The following is a 19139-nucleotide window of genomic DNA, read 5'->3' on the forward strand; positions in this document are numbered from 1 at the left end:
TCCAGCCCTCTTTTCACGGCACCATCTGGCTAATGAGCTGCCAATCACTTTCTGGTGACTGACCAAGCCCAGAGGCAATCAATCTCCATCAGTGTGGACACCTTATTGTTACAATTGTAGATCCAGTTGACAGCTTTTCTTGAAACTGGGCTCTAACTTGAAAATGTCTTCCGGGTCCTGGAAAGAGAAGTGGTCTTAATCTATACTGCAAGATCATTTAAAACCTAGGTCTACTTTCTAAAAACCCACTACAACACTCAGCACTGCTGCTGTAGCCTCGCTCTGCTTCTTTCCACTTCTGCTCATGGATTTTCTGATGCTTTCTTTCTTTCTTCTGCACACTGATTGGTGCTGTTGGGATAAAGGAGAAGTAAACATGTGATGATATTTGATAGTGTCCTGATTGAACCACTGTGCTCTCAGTGTTAGCAGCTTCAGTGTGTAGAAAAGCAACTGCCTGTTATTCTAGCAATGCAATGTACCAGTAGTTGTTAGCATACGGTTGCTGCAAGGTTTGAACAACGATCAGCCCTGTCTTTTGTTAACGTAGAGCCTCGACCGATTACCATCTGTGCAGACAAACGCAAACATAGCAGTGTGCAAGCTGTGCTCTCTGCTGCATGTTTGTCTGCATGTTTACTTGTTGATTTAAATATTTTTGCTGCACTGCTCAGCGTGTGCACAAACGGAATACATGAAGGCTGGCCTGTCATGCATAATGAGTTTTTTTTTTTTTTGAGTTGTTTTTCTATTTCAATATATTTCAGATGTTGCTACTGATTCTTAGCATTGACATTTGGTTTAATGTTTTATTTTATTCAGTTTAAAAAAATATGTTGCTGTATGTTTTCCATATCTTGTTCTGCAGGTGTGTACCTTGGATCTACTGTACCTTTTAGTGTCCTTATGGAAAATACAACTGTATCATAGGGTCAAGAAAATACTCGCGCAATCCCTCTTGTCCTTTAATACTGGGCATTGTTTAGTTGAAGTGGAAATATGTTCTTTACAAGGGCCCCTACAGGGTTTATGCTGAGCCAAGGGAATACATACATACGTGCAAAGAGAAGAGGCAGAATTTCATATTGCTGTGCATCTCCAAGGTAGCTTCCTGCAAGTGGAATTTACGTTTTAAAAGGGATGGGGGTTTGTGGGCATTGACAGGCTGCAGTTCTATGAGGCTATATATCCATTTATAATGTACAGGTAATATGTATGTGTCTGATTCCTCTTAGCTAATTTCAGATGAAGCATATTTTAGAGTGTTTCTGAGCTTATTCTGTACGTGGTTGAGATAGATTTATAGAGTCGACTATACATGTAAGCCATTGTAGTTCAGCATGTAGTACTGCTGCACAGGGGTTTGTGTGCAGTGTGCAGCATGGTGAGTCACTGCTCATACGGCTATGCTATGCATCCTATTCTGTTTCAGCTCCCCTCCCCACTCTGTTTAGGGTCTCTGCAGCAGCAGGACTGTGATTGGAGATTCCAGACTTTTTTATTTGTTATTTGGTATATTTTTTTCCCATCATCTACAAATCATCAAATTTTTGGTTCTGTTGGAATATGTATCTTTTTTTTGTCTTGGTGCAAAATAAATGCAAGCATCCTCAGTGATTTGTACAGTTTGACGGGATTCTTAAGCATCATTGGTACCACAAAGTCTTTCAATCCTATTCAGATGGTTAGGAGAGCTAATCGTTTAGCTAATACTTGCCTGAATTTGTCTTTTCATAAATCAACAGCTGTGCACATTTCTTTGAATGTGCACTCAGCGAGCACAGTGACTGGCTTCAAAGATCCCATTCAGCCTAGCACAGCATGAACTGGAGCTAGCTACCTGCCCAACACTTGTTTCAGACATCTGAGCCAGCAGTTGATCAATAGCTGATCTAATAGAACATTAAAAGCCCTGGGCACACTGAGATGCCCGACTGCTGACAATGAGGAAAAGACAGACTGAAGCATTGTGGGAGGAGACACAGATAAAGCTGACAAAAAGGTTTTTGAGGTAATGGAGAGTAAGGTGTGGCACTGGAAAGATGAATGGTGTAATAAAACTTAATATTGTTTTGCTGAATGGCATCGCCATTGGAATAAAAATTAACATTTAAGTCAAGTAAAGCCTTCTTTGTTCATCTTGGTTTTTCTTTTGGTTGTCATTGTTACGGTTATGCATGCATGATCTAAATCATCTACCAATGTTGTTGGTTCTCCTGTAGTCACTTCTGACCAGACAAAAGCATCCATCCATCCAAACTGCTTAGCCTGCATTTGGGGCTGTCCAATTCTTCGACACACCACTGCAGACCTGACTGGCCAACTGTGCAATGTGAATACAAACAAAGCTTAGTGTCTGCGACCCACTAGTGCACTATCATCACAAACGGATTCTGTGCCCATTAATGCTCAACCAAAACACACACACCAGCCTGGGAACTGTGTGATACTAGATTGTAACTGATGATTTCTGTCTGCTTTTTGCACATCTTTACCATCCACCCACATGATGATTCAATAAACTAGTGAAATGATGCATCCTGACTTTTGAGTAAGGGTGTAAGAAAAAATTGATTTGGCAATCTATCACGATAATTTGCAGCTCGATTATCGCATCGATCCAAAAAAAATGCCCAAAATGATTTCTTTAATCATGTTTTTGAATTTTGAAAAAACTTAATTGCACCAACACATGCATAGCATGTAAACGCTTAGTCACTAGGTGTCAGTGAAATACATAAGACATTGTTAAACTACCTCACTGCTCAATGCATTTTAGCTTGGAAGTTGATTGCACTTTATTTTCATAAGACATACTGAGCACTTTTGAAGATGGATGTGGTTACTTTTTTCCTTTGCTTTTTAAAAAATAATTTAAGAACTTGTCAGAATCTGCTGTAGAAGCAAAAGTTAAACTTTTTTTGAAAAATGTAATTCAACAGTTTGATAAACATACTTGTTTTTGATATTGATTAGGGATGTAACGATTCACTCAACTCCCAATACGATTCGATTCACGATACTGGGTTCACGATACGATTCTCTCACGATTCATTTTACAAAATGGGACTGTACTTAAATGACTGAAAAATATTCCTTTATTTTTTGGGGGATAAAAATACTGTACTATTTTCCTTTTATTTTTCATTGTCAAAAGAATCCCTTGATGAACTATTCAAACAATGCAATTTAACTACAAATAAATCTTGAATGAAATAAATACGTTCACACTGTAAGCCTTAATGCTCAATTCCAATCTTTTGCTCAGATCCAATTTTTTTGTTTGTCCGTTCACATTACCATTTAAAATGTGACCTGTATCAGACTACAGTGTGAACGGTATGCGGCTCCAATCTGAACCGCATGCGCATTGTCGCGTTTGTCTTAAAGGTTTTATGCAGCGGAGCCAGAGAATGAATGAGCAGGTGCATAGGAGGACGAGAAGAAAGAAATAGAGAGCCAAATATTTTGTTTTGGCGTTTTGTGGTGATGATGTGAACCTTCAAGCTTTGACCTGAACCCGAAAGAGCACCGACAGGCTCTAGGTATTAATATCCTTGCCCGACCCGAAACCAACAATTAAAACCTAATTTTTTCTTTGGAAAAATTACATATATACGTTTGTTTTAGTGCTAAGCCTGCAAAATCTAAATTTGATTAAGATTTCGATTATTACACCCAACGATTCCAAAAATAACATAATCGAGAAAAAGACAATTGTTTAAAAAGAACAAATATTTTTTTTTTAACATATGTTGCATTCGCTAAATAAAACAAACCCACTATTTCGGACATCTACAAATAATAAAGCTTGGCACACACATGTTATTATTACTAACTTTGAGTTGTTTAATCCACGCACATGCAAGCTCCTCCCTTCGCCCCGCCCCTCTCAAAGCTAAAGCTACCCTGCAGGCCAACAGAGGTAGTTGTTGCTAGAGGTCTTGAAACATGGCAGGAGAAATGCAGCAAAAACACTTGGTAAACAACCAAGACAAGTCAAATTCTCTGCTATGGGAACACTTTAAGTTTGATGATGAAGACCTAGAGCAAAGACACATCACATACAACAAGTGTTTTGTTTTGTGCAAAAGTGAACATACATGATTTTAGTGTTTAATGGATTTTATTTATGTTTAAAGAATATATTTTGTTTTTTGTACAAAAACTAAATAACTTTTTTGGTTGACAAATAATCGTTTGAACAATTTTGACTAAAATAATCGTGATTATTATTTTTTCTATCATCGAGCAGCCCTAGGGATAATCCATGTTCTTGTGCAGACAAATGATTGATTCAACAGTGGATGTGTAAAGCCTGTTTTAATTCTGTCCCTCTCTGCTCCGATCAGAGGACAGCGCGCTGACAGCTGAAGCGCAGTTCTTTTTGAAAATGTATTTGTTTTTTTGCAGTGCAGCATTCACTTACACAGCTGTTGCTATAAAGTGGCGTCAACGTATCATTAAATCCGCCTTTACCGTTCATACTGGGGTCACATTGAAAAAGATCAGATCTGTATCTGATTCAGGACCACATATGAAGGTGGCCTAAATCTGTTTTGGGCCAGATTTGACTGCTTTTAAAAAATCAGATCTGGTTACTTGACTCCCGAAAAATCAGATTTGGGCCACATGTGCCTGCAGTGTGAACGCAGCCTCGGCTCCGTGAATACAGGCCCGGGAGATTTAAAAAAAAAAAAAAAAACTCCCAGTTGTGATTGCTGTTCCCGACTCCTCCCAGCTCTCCTGTTGTTTCACATGCAACATCTGGTGAAATACTTACTGTAAGTGACAGTCATCACATATATACAGTATAATCAGATGCAATGAATAAGTAAGGGCTTTGTTATGTGTCTGAAATGGTGCATTATTAAATGTAATCCAGGAAGGAGGAAGTGAAAACAGATCAGTACTGCCTTTTTTTTTTTTTTTACAATACAACATGGATAATGTATCATTCAAAAGCAGGAACTGACTTTGTTTTGATGAATTCTAAGACTATGTGTGAACTGAGCACACATATTTATTTATTCTTTTATAATGTGTCTAACTGAGGAAAGCTTGTCTGGCTTGTTTTTCAGTTTGAGGATTTCAAGCTGCTTTACGTCTGCTCTCTTTGATATCACTTTGTGCTGTTAGTGGGCGAACCACTTCAGTAAGTCTGGCTTGAAAGTCTTTGGGTTGATTGACCTCTGTCCTTATCTTATCCCTCACTTTAGTTTAATTTCTTCATTTCAAAGCATGTCCTTGTAACTTTGTGCTATACCTCCTCCTCTCACTTCGTCTAAAACACTGACTAAAGTTACTTCATGCAATCATTTGCTAACATATTGATATGTTATGTGCTTTGCATATTTGTTTTTGCAGAAGATGAAGCAAATTACTTTTATTCAGAACATAATTAAAAAATAAACACAAAAATGTTTATACATTTTTGCAGCAGCTTCAAACCATGTTCTTGGTGTCATTTCTTTTTATTTAGTTCTTATCATAATAAAGCACTATTTGCTTATATATTACTTTTTGTCCTGTCTCAGTGTGTCTGATGCCTTTTAGTCTAGAAGCTTCAGAACTGCTGATGTTTTGCCATAAAATGAGTTTGGGAAATGCTTTTGCTGGAAATGATGTTCGTTCAGAGGCTCTCTTAAGCACTGAGGTGCATTAGTCAGCATTTGTGGTTTTGTAAGCCTTAAACAAAATTAAGGCTTACAAAGTTGTTTTCATAACTTACTATTACTAAGCAATATGTTTGTTGTCCACTATTCTGTTTTGTTTTCTATTTTTTTATTCTTATCAGTAATCGTAGAATGTAAATCGGAGAATATATTTATGTTTAAGTTAAACGAGTGGATTTGTTGAAGTTATTTTTCAGGGTATTCTAAATTATTATTATTTCTAATTTATTTAATTTAATTGTAGAACATTCTTGTGTTTAAGGTTAAATTGTAAGTAACTTTTGGTTAATAATAAATTAGTCAGCTTTCTCATACCTACTGTTGCTGACTATTGTTCTTTGAGTAATATCACTATATCACATTCCACACTACAAAATAAGCAAAAAGAAAAAAAAAAAAATGAATGTATGTTTCATGCTGATATCGTATTAGATTGATATCGGCATCAGCATGTACACAAGGCTAGAATATCGGTATCGTACCAGAAGTAAAAAAGTGTTGTCTGGACAACCCTGTAATTTGCAAAGGAAGGGCAGGTTGTTGTTTAAGACCAACATCTTTCAGATGACAAACTTTTTCTGATATAACATAAATCAGTGTGACATGAAAACCAAATACCAAATGGATAAAGGTGTACTTTCAACAATATATTGGCTTTTTTGTAGAGGCTGGCCAATTTATCGGGCCGATATATGGACTCTTTTTAAGATCGGCCATTGGCCAAGAAACTATATATATTAGGGATGTAACGATTCACTCAACTCCCGATACGATTCGATTCACGATTCTGGGTTCACGATACGTTTTTCTCACGATTTATTTTACAAAATGGGACTGTAGTTAAATGATGACTGAAAAATATTTCTTTATTTTTTTTGGGGAAAATACTGTACTATTTTCCTTTTATTTTTCATTGTCAAAAGAATCCCTTGATAAACTATTCAAAATGATGCAATTTAACTAAAAATAAATCTTGAATGAAATAAATAAAGGAATAATACAAATGAAGAAGCCTATTAATTTAAATTCTGGTTCTATAATAAACAATTCAAAACTGCATAATAGTTCTTTTTCTTTTTAAAAGTGCAACTGAAAATGTATTTTGTGCCTTAACAATTGGACTTTTAAAAAAAAAAAACAGTCATTTTACTGTATTTACGTCAGATATTTGTTTAAACCAGCAGAGGGCGCTGGTAACCCAGTGGTCGGTTGGCATGCAGTTATTCCACCAGTGAAGAAGAGATGCTATGCTAGCAGACAGAGTTAATAGAAAAACATGACTTTTACAGATATTCAAGTAATATTACAGATATTCTTTCGGTGATAAAGGAGTAAAGAATCATTTATGAGCATGTTTAACAGTAAATGGCGGCCAGAAAGAAAATAGTAGCAGATTCCGCCCGTCACGTCCGCTTCTGGAAGGATTAATATATAGCGCCCTCTGCTGTTTAAAAGTACTGCGATTCAATTTTCAGAGCATCGATGTGAACCGTGGTACCTATGAATCGATTTTTAACTGCCTTACGATTAATCGTTACATCCCTAATATATATATATATATATATATATATATATTACCATTACCAGCCTTCCCTAAGGAAAGGTAAGAAACACTTTATTATAGGGAGGATATAAAAATAGAGGGCAGTGTTACACCTAAGTGAGGGGGAAGGGAACAAGGAGGAGAGACTCAAAGTAGGAAATAGAATGGGTGGGGATGAGTTGATTATTTTAAAGTGAGATGTGATTAGGGGTGTGAAGAAAAAAAAATCGATTTCACGATATATCACAATTTTTTTGGGTGTATTTGTGCAATATTTCAGTGGTTACAATGCTTTCAATGTGTTGCAATGGTTACTTGATGCACTTGATTTTATGATGGCAGTGTGTAATGCCTGCAATATTTATGTGTGCAGACATTTTATTTTCATATAATCTGTTCAAATCAGTGTTTAAACTGACACAATAGGAGAAATTAATTTTCTTTTGTGCATTATCAGTAACTCAGGGTGATTTATCCTTAACGTTCTCACTTACTGTTGTTACAATGCCGTCATTATGTTGTCATGGTTACTTTGAGACTTCTACACAGTAGTTTTAGTGGAAAGATTCTTGTTGCACTTTACTTTATGATGGCAGTGTGTAACACTGCCATCATAAAGTAAAAACACTAATAATAAAAGATAATAAAAAATAAATGGGATGTTTTGAAGCAAATAGTTTTCTCAATTTGTCCTCTGAATGATCAATATCTTCTGATGAACATATACAGCAACTTGATTTTTCAATCTTTACGTTTAATTAATATATTGCAACCCAAGTATCGCGGTATGTATCGTATTGCAACATCCTTGCCAGTACTCACCCCTAGATGTGATGTTGTAGTGGTGCATATGGTGACAAGTGTGATGCTTAGGTATAATGGTGGTGGCTGTGAACAGAGGGAAGGAGTGAGTGGTTATACCTAAAACAGGTATTTAGTTTAACCCACTACTTGTATATTGTATATTGTTGTTGTGCTTTACTGCTACTTACCCGTCCTGTAATTTTTGTTTTACTTGGTTGTGTACGGGTATATTTAAAGTTCAATAAATGTCAATAGTTCTATTAGTGTAATTAATTTAATTTCTAATATATACATTTATATCATATGAGGGTTTCAATTGTCTTTCATAAACAATGTGCTTTAAAAAAAAAAAAATGTATCCGCTTCCAAAATCAGCTTTAGATATCGGCCATTGGCTGAATTTTTTTTTTTTTTTTAGAAATCGGCATCGGCCTTTGAAAATCCCATATCGGTCGACCTCTGCTTTATTGTGGTGAGGCTTAGCAGACATATCTTATATGTATGCAGCTGGTAAAAGACATACATTTTTTATATATTCATCTACTTACCAATGAGCTGCCATTTTTTAAGAATGACTTACATTAACGTGGGAGATGCACAGGATAGTCTTTGTCTGATTTCTCTGATTTGTCTCAACACATACCTTTGGATAGGTCCATTTTATCTTGAACAGGATCTGCTTCAGAGCTGCTTCAGTGTTCCATCACAAACATTTGCAGTAACAAGTTGTAACACAGTCGAACTCATGTTTTGAAGATAAACACCAGCCTTGTGATTTTCTTGTCTCTTCTGTGTCCTGCTGTTGTCATGGTCACACTACTGGCTGACATTTTGCAAGTAGCATAGTGAGAGGAAATGAAAAAGGAGACGATCCGATTCTGATGATGGACAGGTGGACTCTTCCTTTATGCATCTCAAGCTACTCTCATGCAACCATGAAGCCCAGCTATTGCTCTGTGCTAAGTTTCCCACAATAGCAACTTTATCATTTATTGCAACGTAATACAGGTTGTTATTTTTCTTTCCTCTAACCCTGGTTCTTGTTTGTTTGTGTTTTTTATTTCCAGGCCAAGTCGTGCGTCTGTCACATGTGCGGTGCCCATCTCAACCGACTCCACTCTTGCCTCTATTGTGTTTTTTTCGGCTGTTTTACGAAAAAGCACATCCACGAACACGCAAAAAACAAGAGGCACAACCTAGGTAAGGGGCCACTTGGTTTACTTTTTATGCCTTTTAAAAAGTTAGATTGGAACCAAAAACGTATGTATTAAAAAAAAAAACATGCCCAAGCACATAAATATTGCGTAGGTAACATTGCATATATGACTGAAACAAAATGCTGCGTACAGAAGCGAGAATTATTCTAAAACCTACTATATATTTCTTTTCTTTTTTATTTACACCATATCAAAACTACCTCAAAGATTCCTTAATGTTTACTCTTTTTTTTAAAGAAAAATGACAGTCTTAAATGTTCTAAAGTTGTGGTCCAACTTCAGAGGGAGGGCTTCCTGAGAGTCATTTATTTTGTTGGTGAGTTTTTAAGAATAGGACAAACTTCTGATACTCTAAAATATTCTGGCCCCTAGTTGTGAAATTACTGATGCATCCTTGCATTTTTTTTATTTTTGTTTCATCATTACAGTCTGGATTTATGTCATTAGGATCATTTAAATTAGGTTAATTTAAATTAATTTAATCAAAACCTAATCAATAAACCTGCTCAGATTCAGTAAACTATTGATCCCTGAGGGTAAATATGGTGACATTAATGCTGTTCTCATACATCTTTATATGACATGAATAATTAAAAATGAGCAGTCAGAATAATCCATGTCAGTACCACTTATATTTACTTTTAATTGTATCTTACTCATTATTTTCAATTACACTTTTATTATTTTTATTTTTGACATACATTTTTGTTTAATTATAGTTTTTTTATTTGTATTTATTTTTGTTTTCTCACTGTACAACATCTACCTTTTAATTGTATCTTACTTTATTTTGCACATACAATTTTTATTACTATTTATTTTGTTTCCTCACAGGAGTTAAAAACTAATATTTTCTGAAAAAATTGATTCATACTTCTTAAATGCCATTTTAAAACAGTGATGTGGAAAAAATAAATAAAACGCTTATGTATGTATTCAAATGTATAAAATATTTTTAAAAATTGTAAATCGAATTGCAGTATCTGTCAAAAAAAATTGCAATTAATGTTTTTTTTTGTCAAAATTGTGCAGGCCTAAAATAAACACTGGTGAAAATGTTCCCATGGCGGAGGTAGTTAAAATGAATAATTTCAGAAATTTTGTAGGATTCCAGTTACGTGTCATTCACGTGTGTGCGAAGTAATATATGCAAGTCAATCATGAACAACAATTGTCCATCTTAAAACATAAGCTGTGCTGCCCTTTATTGTGATGGTACCTTGGACACACGTCTGGGCAGACGTTAGCTCTCTTTGCTAACGTCCATTACATTTGGCCTTGTTTCTGTATAGCTGTGTACAGAGGACACACTTTATGTCAGCAGGCCCATCCCATGCACAGTCAATGATGCCATCATTTTTAGGGGTGAGTATTGGCAAGGATGTTGCTATACGATACCTATCACGATACTTGGGTCAGAATACTATATTATCACAATATTGCGATATTCTACCCAGAATTAAACGTCGAGATGAAAAATCAAGTTGCTGTATATGTTCATCAGAAGATATTGATCATTCAGAGGACAAACTGAGACAAAACAATTTGCTTCAAAACATCCTATTTATTATTATTAGTAGTATTTACACACTGCCTTCATGAAATAAAGTGTAACTGAAACTACTGTGTAGAAGTCTCAAAGTAACCATGACAACATAATGACGGTATTGTAACAACTGTAAGTGAGAACATTAAGGATAAATCACCCTGAGTTACTGATCATGCGCAAAAATAAGAAAAATAATTTCTCCTATTGTGTCAGTTTAAACACTGATCTGAACAGATTAAATGAAAATAAAATGTCTGTGCACACATAAATATTACACAATATTACACACTGCAATCATAAAATCAAGTGCATCAAGTAACCATTGCAACACATTGAAAGCATTGTAACCACCATTGAAATATTGCACAAATACACAAAAATATTGATGAAATATCCCCCCCATAAAAATCAAATAAATAAAATAGATTTTTTAAATAAAAAAATAGATTTAAAATCGGCACCCAAAAAATCGTGTTATATGTTTTTCTAGCATGCTAGATAAAAACCAAAGTTTTAATAGAACTATTTACATATAGGAACAACAACGTCATTGGGAGACAACAGAGCGCTTTAGTGGTTGTAAATAAAGGGGGATTTCTTTAAGTGATTCATTTATACGTTTCAGTTTAGCAGAGACAGACACAGCAGGAAGGCCAAAGTGTTATTTAGCTTTTAGCCTCATTACATTAAGACTGTGTTTATCTCTAATCAAATGAATGCAAACGCCCGCGTCTGCAAGATGTCAAGGTCCTATTACAGAACTCCTTCTATGTGTTCCTCTTATAGCCTTGTTCTCAGATGCCTTTCTTCGTCCTTTACCTTTATGCGTTCTTTGTTTTCTCCTCTTTCTTCTTGCTCCTCACCCTCATTGTTTGTCCTTGACTCAGCTGAACAACAACAATAATCAATCCCTTTCCACATCTTTTGTTCTTCTTGTTTTTGTTTTATTTTAGTTTCTGTTCTGCTTCTTGTGGTGATTTGATTTAATTTTATTTCAAACATTAACACAACAGCAGTGTATCTACCACAAGGTAAAAAATAATGATAATAACAATTAAAAAAAACAATAAATCAGAGATCAGAAATGTCCCAAAAAAATAGTGAAATCAATAATTAATATTTATTACATGATAATATGATACTTACAGAATGACCACATTAAAATAATTATAAAGTTGTCCAAAACAAACATTCAGTGATTGTTTAAACAAACATTGCATTACTATTATATCAGCCCCGCTGTTTCTTTGTAACAGGACCTTGTTGTACATACTTCCACTAAGTAACTAACGATTATTCTAAATATAGTCATAGTATTGTAATATGTTACAGGTGATCCCACATGCTCTGGTTTCAACAGTAGCCTGCACAGTTTCCTGTAAGAATCATAATATAAGATGTTTTTAACACATTTTTTTTAACAAGTTAAATCTGGTGGTCTCAGCCTTACACAACTATGCTGCACGATGAAGTTGTATTTTTTTTTAATTTTTTTAAAGAAAAGCTGCAATTTGAACATGTTTAAACATCCTGAATTCTAGCCACGTTAATAACGTTTTTAAGAACCCAAACAGTTTGTAAATGCATCCAGATTTCAGGGAGATAAGAGTATTTAGGTTTGTGCAGATCACTTACCTTCTCCATCAGACTCCATCAGAGAACTGCCTGAGGTAAGATGGCCGTTGGTGAGGATGTCAGAGACTCCGCCGTAAGACATCGAGCCTTTTTATATCCAGTATGATATTTATGGGTACCGACTACCGAGCTCTTGTTGACGCTAACAAATTAGATGCATCGTGTGGGGGAAGCATCGATAAACAAAAGCAAGACAAGCTAACAAATGCCATGGCAAAGCTGATAGCTACAAAGTGCAGGCCGTTAAGTATCGTTGAAGATGTTGGTCTGAGGAATGTTCTTAAGATTGCAACCATTGACGGCAGGTACAGTATGAGCCTCCCTCAAGGTGCACCAAAGAAGAATACACGAGTTGTATGAAAAAGAGTCGACAATAAAAGCGACGGTATTGCAACGTGCACCAACGGTTGCTCTCACTGCAGACGACTGGTGCAGATGAGTGAGAAAATGTAACGTTGGAGGAATGGATAAATGCAGTTAATTCTGTCATTGTCAGTCTTTTTTATTTTTTTATTTTAACTTATATTCTCCAAAGAAAATCTAGTACAACATGTACTTCAAAGACTGAAAAGTTCTCTGCAAAGGAAATCACAACTTTGTACTTTTTGTGTGTGGTCAACCACTTCATCTCACTCTTTACAGATCACATGGACGCTTGATAGGGTTGTAACGATTCACTCAACTCCTGATACGATTCACGATACTGGGTTCACGATACGATTCTCTCATGATTTATTTTACAAAATGAGACTGTAGACAAATAATGACTGAAAAATATTCTTTTTTTTTCTTGGAAAATAAAAATACAGTTTTTCTTTATCTTTCATTGTCAAAAGAATCCCTTGATAAACTATTCAAAACAATTGAATTTAATTAAAAATAAATCCTGAATAAAATAAAGAAATAGTACAAAAGAAGAAGCCTATTCATTTAAATTCTGGCTTTACAGTAAACTATGCAAAACTGCATAATAGTTTCTTTTTGTTTTTAAAAGTGCAACTGAAAATGTATTTTGTTCCTTAACAATTAGACTTTAAAACAAATTCCATATCAAGAAATAATATAAACAAACAAACTATGGCTTTCATTCTCTCTTGTTTCTCCCTTTCCTCTCTGACCATGGATGCCAAGTTTTTTCTTTCTAACTTCTTTCATTCTGTCTTGGGGAAACCAAAATGCTTCCACACTTCTGATTTAAAACATGGTGGTGCGTCCTGAATTTAAAATTCTAAATAGATAGCGCCATTTGTGAAAAAAATAAATAAACAAATAAAAATAATATAATTTTTTTTTAAAGTACTGTGATTCAGTTTCAGAGTATCAATGTAAACCATGACACCTTACAATTGATTTTGAACTGCCTCACGATTAATCTTTACATCCCTAACACTTGCTATTGAAAATAGTTTATGTTTATGTTTATGCCGCACCCTAATAGAAGAAAAATGTTTCTGCTGTTATCAGTTTAGAAAAAAAGAAAAGTGATTTAAAAATGCTGCTGTTGCTCAGACTCTGAGGGTGTATTATGTCGTACTGCTGTGTAAAGGGAGTTCTGCTTTAATAAGCACCTTATTTGTTTGTGTTAAGTGTTTACAGGCCAAATGTTGTTTCACTTTAGTTCATACTAGGGGTGTCCCGATCCGATATTGATATCGGTCCAATATCAGCCAGAAAACGAATATGGGATTTTATCGGACTGCATCTAAAATCTCTGATGTAAGTGCTCCGATATGTTGTTTTTGTCCCCGCCCTCAGTGGTTTCCACCATATACTGACAGTAAAAAATAACTGAAGTGAACTTGAAGTGTTGACTATTGTTCTCTGTTTGAGTGACATCACTTGACTAAGAATTTTCTAACATTTCACTACAAAATAAGTAATAAAAGCATGTGTGATTTGTGCTGATATCGTATCGACATTGATATTGCCAAATACTCAAGGCTGCAATATCGGTATTGTTTAAGTGAAGTAGTTGTATCGGGATATCCCTAGTTCATACAGCAGTACTTTTCAAATAAAAGTGTGTAATACACTACATTGGAAATGATTATTTAATTTTGCGCATAACACTGCGATTAATCGTGTTTAAAAAAAATATTTGCCCAGCACTAATTATTATGCATATTAAATTCTCTTTAGCTCTGCTTGTTTGTACCTTAATGCAGCATTATGCTTGGTGCTGCCTATAATGAATGGATTTGTTCAATGAATAAAACACTCGAAATGAATAACTTATTGTTTTTCTGTGGGAATATATTATATTAATGTGTCCTTTATTTTTAAACAGCTCAGGAAAACTGTCTCTCAAACTAAGAACAAAGTGTGAGGACAATGTAGAGCATAAAGCTCTTTTTTTTTTTTTTTTTTTAGAAACGCTTACTTTCTTAGTGTGGGTAAATGAATATCTGGTTGGGCTGTTGTCACGGTAACAGTCGAGGCATTGCTGCATTGGAGCTTGAGAGTCGAAACCGTGATGTAGATCCCATAGACGAACGCTCTCCCTCCATTCCTCTCAACCATGGAATATTTCACATTTAGCAATGTGATGGTGATGTACAGATGGGGGTGTGGTAAAGCTTCATCTGCAAAGCAATGCAGGGCAGTAAATAATGAACCAATGTGTATTGCTGCTTTGGGAAAATCGGTTTGTAATTACAGTGGAATATCTCTTTCTCTCTCTCTTTTGCTTCCAGCAATAGACTTATTATACGGTGGAATATATTGTTTTGTGTGTCAAGACTACATATACGACAAAGACATGGAGCAGATTGCCAAAGAAGAGCAGAGAAAAGCCTGGAAATTGCAAGGTATAGCTCTCAGTTTTAATGCAGCTCATGCAACAAGCCCCTCCTGAGGTCTCAGTGCTGTCAGTGCTTGTGTTTGCTTTGTATTCACAGGCATCGGGGAGAAATATACAACGTGGGAGCCAACCAAGAGGGAGCTAGAATTATTACGACACAATCCAAAGCGGCGGAAAATCACTACAAACTGTACAATAGGTGGGCAACAGACTAGTACACACAGACAGATATATTAATGAGCTGCACAAGTGTGCGTGTGTACAAGTCAGGGTTAGGGTAAATTATAATTGTAATTGTGTAATTGATAATTAATTATAATTATAGCATAATTCGGGCCAGAGCACAACGGTGCGTAGGACCCTATTGTAATGCACCTCGTTTTCATTATTATTATTATTTTATTTGCGCATTTTTGAGGGCCTAAAAACTTGTGAAAATTTGAACACATATTAGGACTGGTGAAAAATGTGATACTTTGGGGAAATTGTACATGTGAATGACAATAATAATAAAAAATAATTGTAATTGAATTGCAATTGTAAACGTGATTATAACTGAAAAATCTAATTGACCCCAATCCTGGTACAAGTGTGAATGTGTGTCTAATTTGAGTGTTCTACATAGTTGCGCATATGTGTGTTAGTTCAGGGGGTCTCAACCTTGGGATTGTGAGACACTGGGAGGGTGTCGCCAGATGCCTTTAAAGGGATCCTCCACTGTTTTTACAAATTTTGACTGAAAAAGCTGCTAAATGGTCCTGAATGCTTCACGTCCTATTGAACTCAGTGGGCTGAAAGGGGCGACTGGCGTCATCAATGACGTCATTTCCACACGGCGGCACACAGGCTCTAAAACTAGTCCAATTTTTAAAAGTTAATACAGTAAAACAAATATGGTGCAAAATAATGCATTTTGTTAGGCATAGATCTTCTAATAAGGACATTTCAAATGTTTGTTAGGCCACATTTGTAAAATCAGTGGAGGATCCCTTTAAGAAATTAATATTTTTTGAACAATTTGAGCTCAATAAATGGTTATTTTCTTTTACCGTTTTTTTTCAACTCCACCAAACTTGCCACATTTTGACCTATTTTCATTACTTTTTCTTGCCATAATTTTGAATCTTTTAATGTATTTTTGCTACATTACTCCCATTTTTGCCACTTCTCTATTAAATTTCAATGCCTTTTCTCCACTTTCAACACATTTTCAGCACTTATAAACCTTTTTCACCACTTTTCCCACCTAATGTTGCATGTGTTGACCCATTATTGTCACTTTTAACCTCTTCTCACCACATTTCATGCCAATTTAACCACATTCACAATTTGTCATAATCATTATTGGCCAGTTTAAACTAAATGTTCCTGCATTTTTCTGCCACTTTTAAGCCAATATTGAAACTTTGAACCTTTTTGGGCTCTTTTTCTGTCCGTTTTTGGACACTCTAACTTACAACTTTTAATTAACTTCTGTTGTTTTTAAAATCTCATTTCACCACCTTTTCCTTTATTTTTGGTCACTTTTAACCCATTTTATTTCTGATTAAAACAAGGATTTACATCTTTAAGATGACTATATACTAGGGCAAAAATAATCGTAAATGTCCTGGATAACAGTGGATATTATTCAGATCAATGAATAAATGTGGTTATCATAGATTAATAGAACAATAAACCATAATTTTGTTGACTTCATGGATGGGCCCCAAAAAGCTCTTCCCTTTATTCCCCCTTATAGATGGCCCTGTCTCCACATAACTGTTCTTCAATGTTCATGTCTGTGTTCAACCACCTTCAGGTACAGTGGGGGTCCCCGCTCTATGGGACCTTTATTTTGGGGGTTGCAGGCTGAAAAAGTTGAGAACCACTGTGTTAGTTTGTCTGTGCTGTATAAGGGTATTTGGGGTCTATCAAGCATTTTATTGTTGAACCAAAGGTCAACAGGATGGATGCAATGTTTTATCTCTATTTGATGCACACAACATTGGATCTGAATCTGTCTCTGTTGTTTTAAATGGTTTTAACTGTGTAAACTTTTTTTTCTTTGTTCTCTTTCTATGCTTTTAAAAGCTTTGGTGGCCACTCTGATTGGGCCAGTACACAGTTGGCTGTAGTGCGTGTGTCGTTGTGTGCGCTTGCCAGATCTTTTCTGAATTACTTAGACTCCCACCGAGCTCTCTCTTCCATAACCAACCATTGCTTAATTGGATTAGAACCAATGCCACGCTGTGTCTCACCTGTTCTGGTGGTCATCAGTGGAAAGTGTTGTTTTCATGCTCTAAATGAAGTCGTTCGCTACTTGGGGTGTTTGCCAGGGTACACACTTTAGGCTTGCTGGCATGTTTTACTAAAATGTTTTTTTTTTTTTACTTGTCTCTGAGAATTACATTAGCTTTTATTTTAGAATATAAAGTTTCGTCAAGTAAAAAAAATGATTTAATTTGCTTAGGGTTTATGTTGGAGATCTATTTTAAGTACCAGAAGGTTAAGCACACTCTTACCTTTTTTTCATGAAACAACCTAAACCATTTTACTCTACTTATGCTCAGGTGGTTGATGTGTTTTCTTATGTTGCCTTGTTTCATCCCATCTATTATGTTGGATTATTAAGAAATATAAACCAGAACAAGGACGTTAAACCATCCTCAGGACACAGTTTAATGTTTAACACCTTTGGCAGGATACAACCATCTATCAATAAGACTAAAGGACATTTCAAAGCCTGCAACATGTCGACCAACTGAAATCTAATAGTACAGACCTCTGAATAGTTAACAGTTGTGACTCCTTCTCACTCTTCTCTTTCTGTTCCGCAGGCTTACGAGGGTTAATAAACCTGGGCAACACGTGTTTCATGAACTGCATTGTTCAGGCTCTAACACACACACCGCTGCTGCGAGACTTTTTTCTCTCGGACAGACACAAGTGCGAGATGCAATCAAACTCCTGCCTGGTGTGTGAGATGTCGCAGCTTTTTCAGGAGGTACGATGCACATTATTAAGTAAACTTATTCATGTCTGACATTTGTTCTACCATAGTGGTATTAAATAGGTTCTGCCTCTGCTTGGAAGTGTCTGAAGAAAGAGTGGGAGTAGGGAGTCCTTCAATGGGAAAATGTAAAAAACAAAACTAAGAATAGAAAAAAAATGAATAAAATAACGACAACTGATCACTCATCACAGGTTATGATGCAGAGCCTTTTATAGCTTCTCCCACTTTTTTCATTACAAAGTCATCAAGTGAAAGTGTTGCATAACAGCTCTTTGGTCTGCTCCCACACGGCCTCACTTTCTTCTAACACCCTATTACATCTCGGTCTATAGGCGCACAGATGGCACATATTGTTGCAGTGTACGAGTTTAATCAGCACCACTCCTCCCTCAGTCCCACCAAGTTACAAGCAGGCGTACTAAGACCTGTCCTATTCCAGGTGGCTGATTCGTTCAGATGTATTCCCTCTGATGGTGGTAATAGCTCACCTCGGCCTCACAGAAACACTGTCATTGATTGAGTATTCAGCTGTGTGCGAGATGGAAGATCAAGGGTTCTCGGTCCAAGAAAAATCAATGACGAGTCCGAATCCATGTATTACTCATCTTCATTTTGTCCCTAAATAAATGTAATTGCATATCAAAAGCACTGTTAGCCCATCAGGTTATGAACTCCTTTCAGAATCCAACATCAGAAGGACTAATGGTGCACAAAGAGGAATGAGAGTTTCCTCTGAATGAAAACATGCCACTTCTGTTACTTCCTCAACCAGATTGTCTGACCTTGATCTGGTTCGTTATTCACTATTCCCATGGCAACCAGGTTTCCTGCAAATTCTCAATTATTATTTCTAAAGACAACAGTCATAACAGCAAAGAAAACTGTTGTACAAAAAATGACAAAACTTACACATTAGCATGA

The 19139-nt window shown here is 35.8% G+C and overlaps 1 protein-coding gene across 4 annotated transcripts in view; it reads left to right on the top strand.

Annotated features, from left to right (window-relative positions):
- LOC114467981 (ubiquitin carboxyl-terminal hydrolase 22) overlaps window positions 1–19139 on the top strand; it is a 33312-nt gene that overhangs the window by 6127 nt on the left and 8046 nt on the right. For 2 of the 4 annotated variants that reach the window (XM_028454553.1, XM_028454552.1), the window contains 5 exons: window positions 8864–8978; window positions 9090–9222; window positions 15117–15230; window positions 15321–15422; window positions 18043–18209. In XM_028454553.1, coding sequence (XP_028310354.1) covers window positions 8904–8978; window positions 9090–9222; window positions 15117–15230; window positions 15321–15422; window positions 18043–18209 — 591 coding nt within the window. In that variant the 5' untranslated portion in view covers window positions 8864–8903. The remainder of the gene's footprint in view (window positions 1–8863; window positions 8979–9089; window positions 9223–15116; window positions 15231–15320; window positions 15423–18042; window positions 18210–19139) is intronic. The other 2 variants (XM_028454550.1, XM_028454551.1) reach the window with 1 other exon arrangement.

The sequence above is a fragment of the Gouania willdenowi genome, chromosome 8 (genome assembly GCF_900634775.1).
Source record: "Gouania willdenowi chromosome 8, fGouWil2.1, whole genome shotgun sequence".
Lineage (NCBI taxonomy): Eukaryota > Metazoa > Chordata > Actinopteri > Blenniiformes > Gobiesocidae > Gouania > Gouania willdenowi.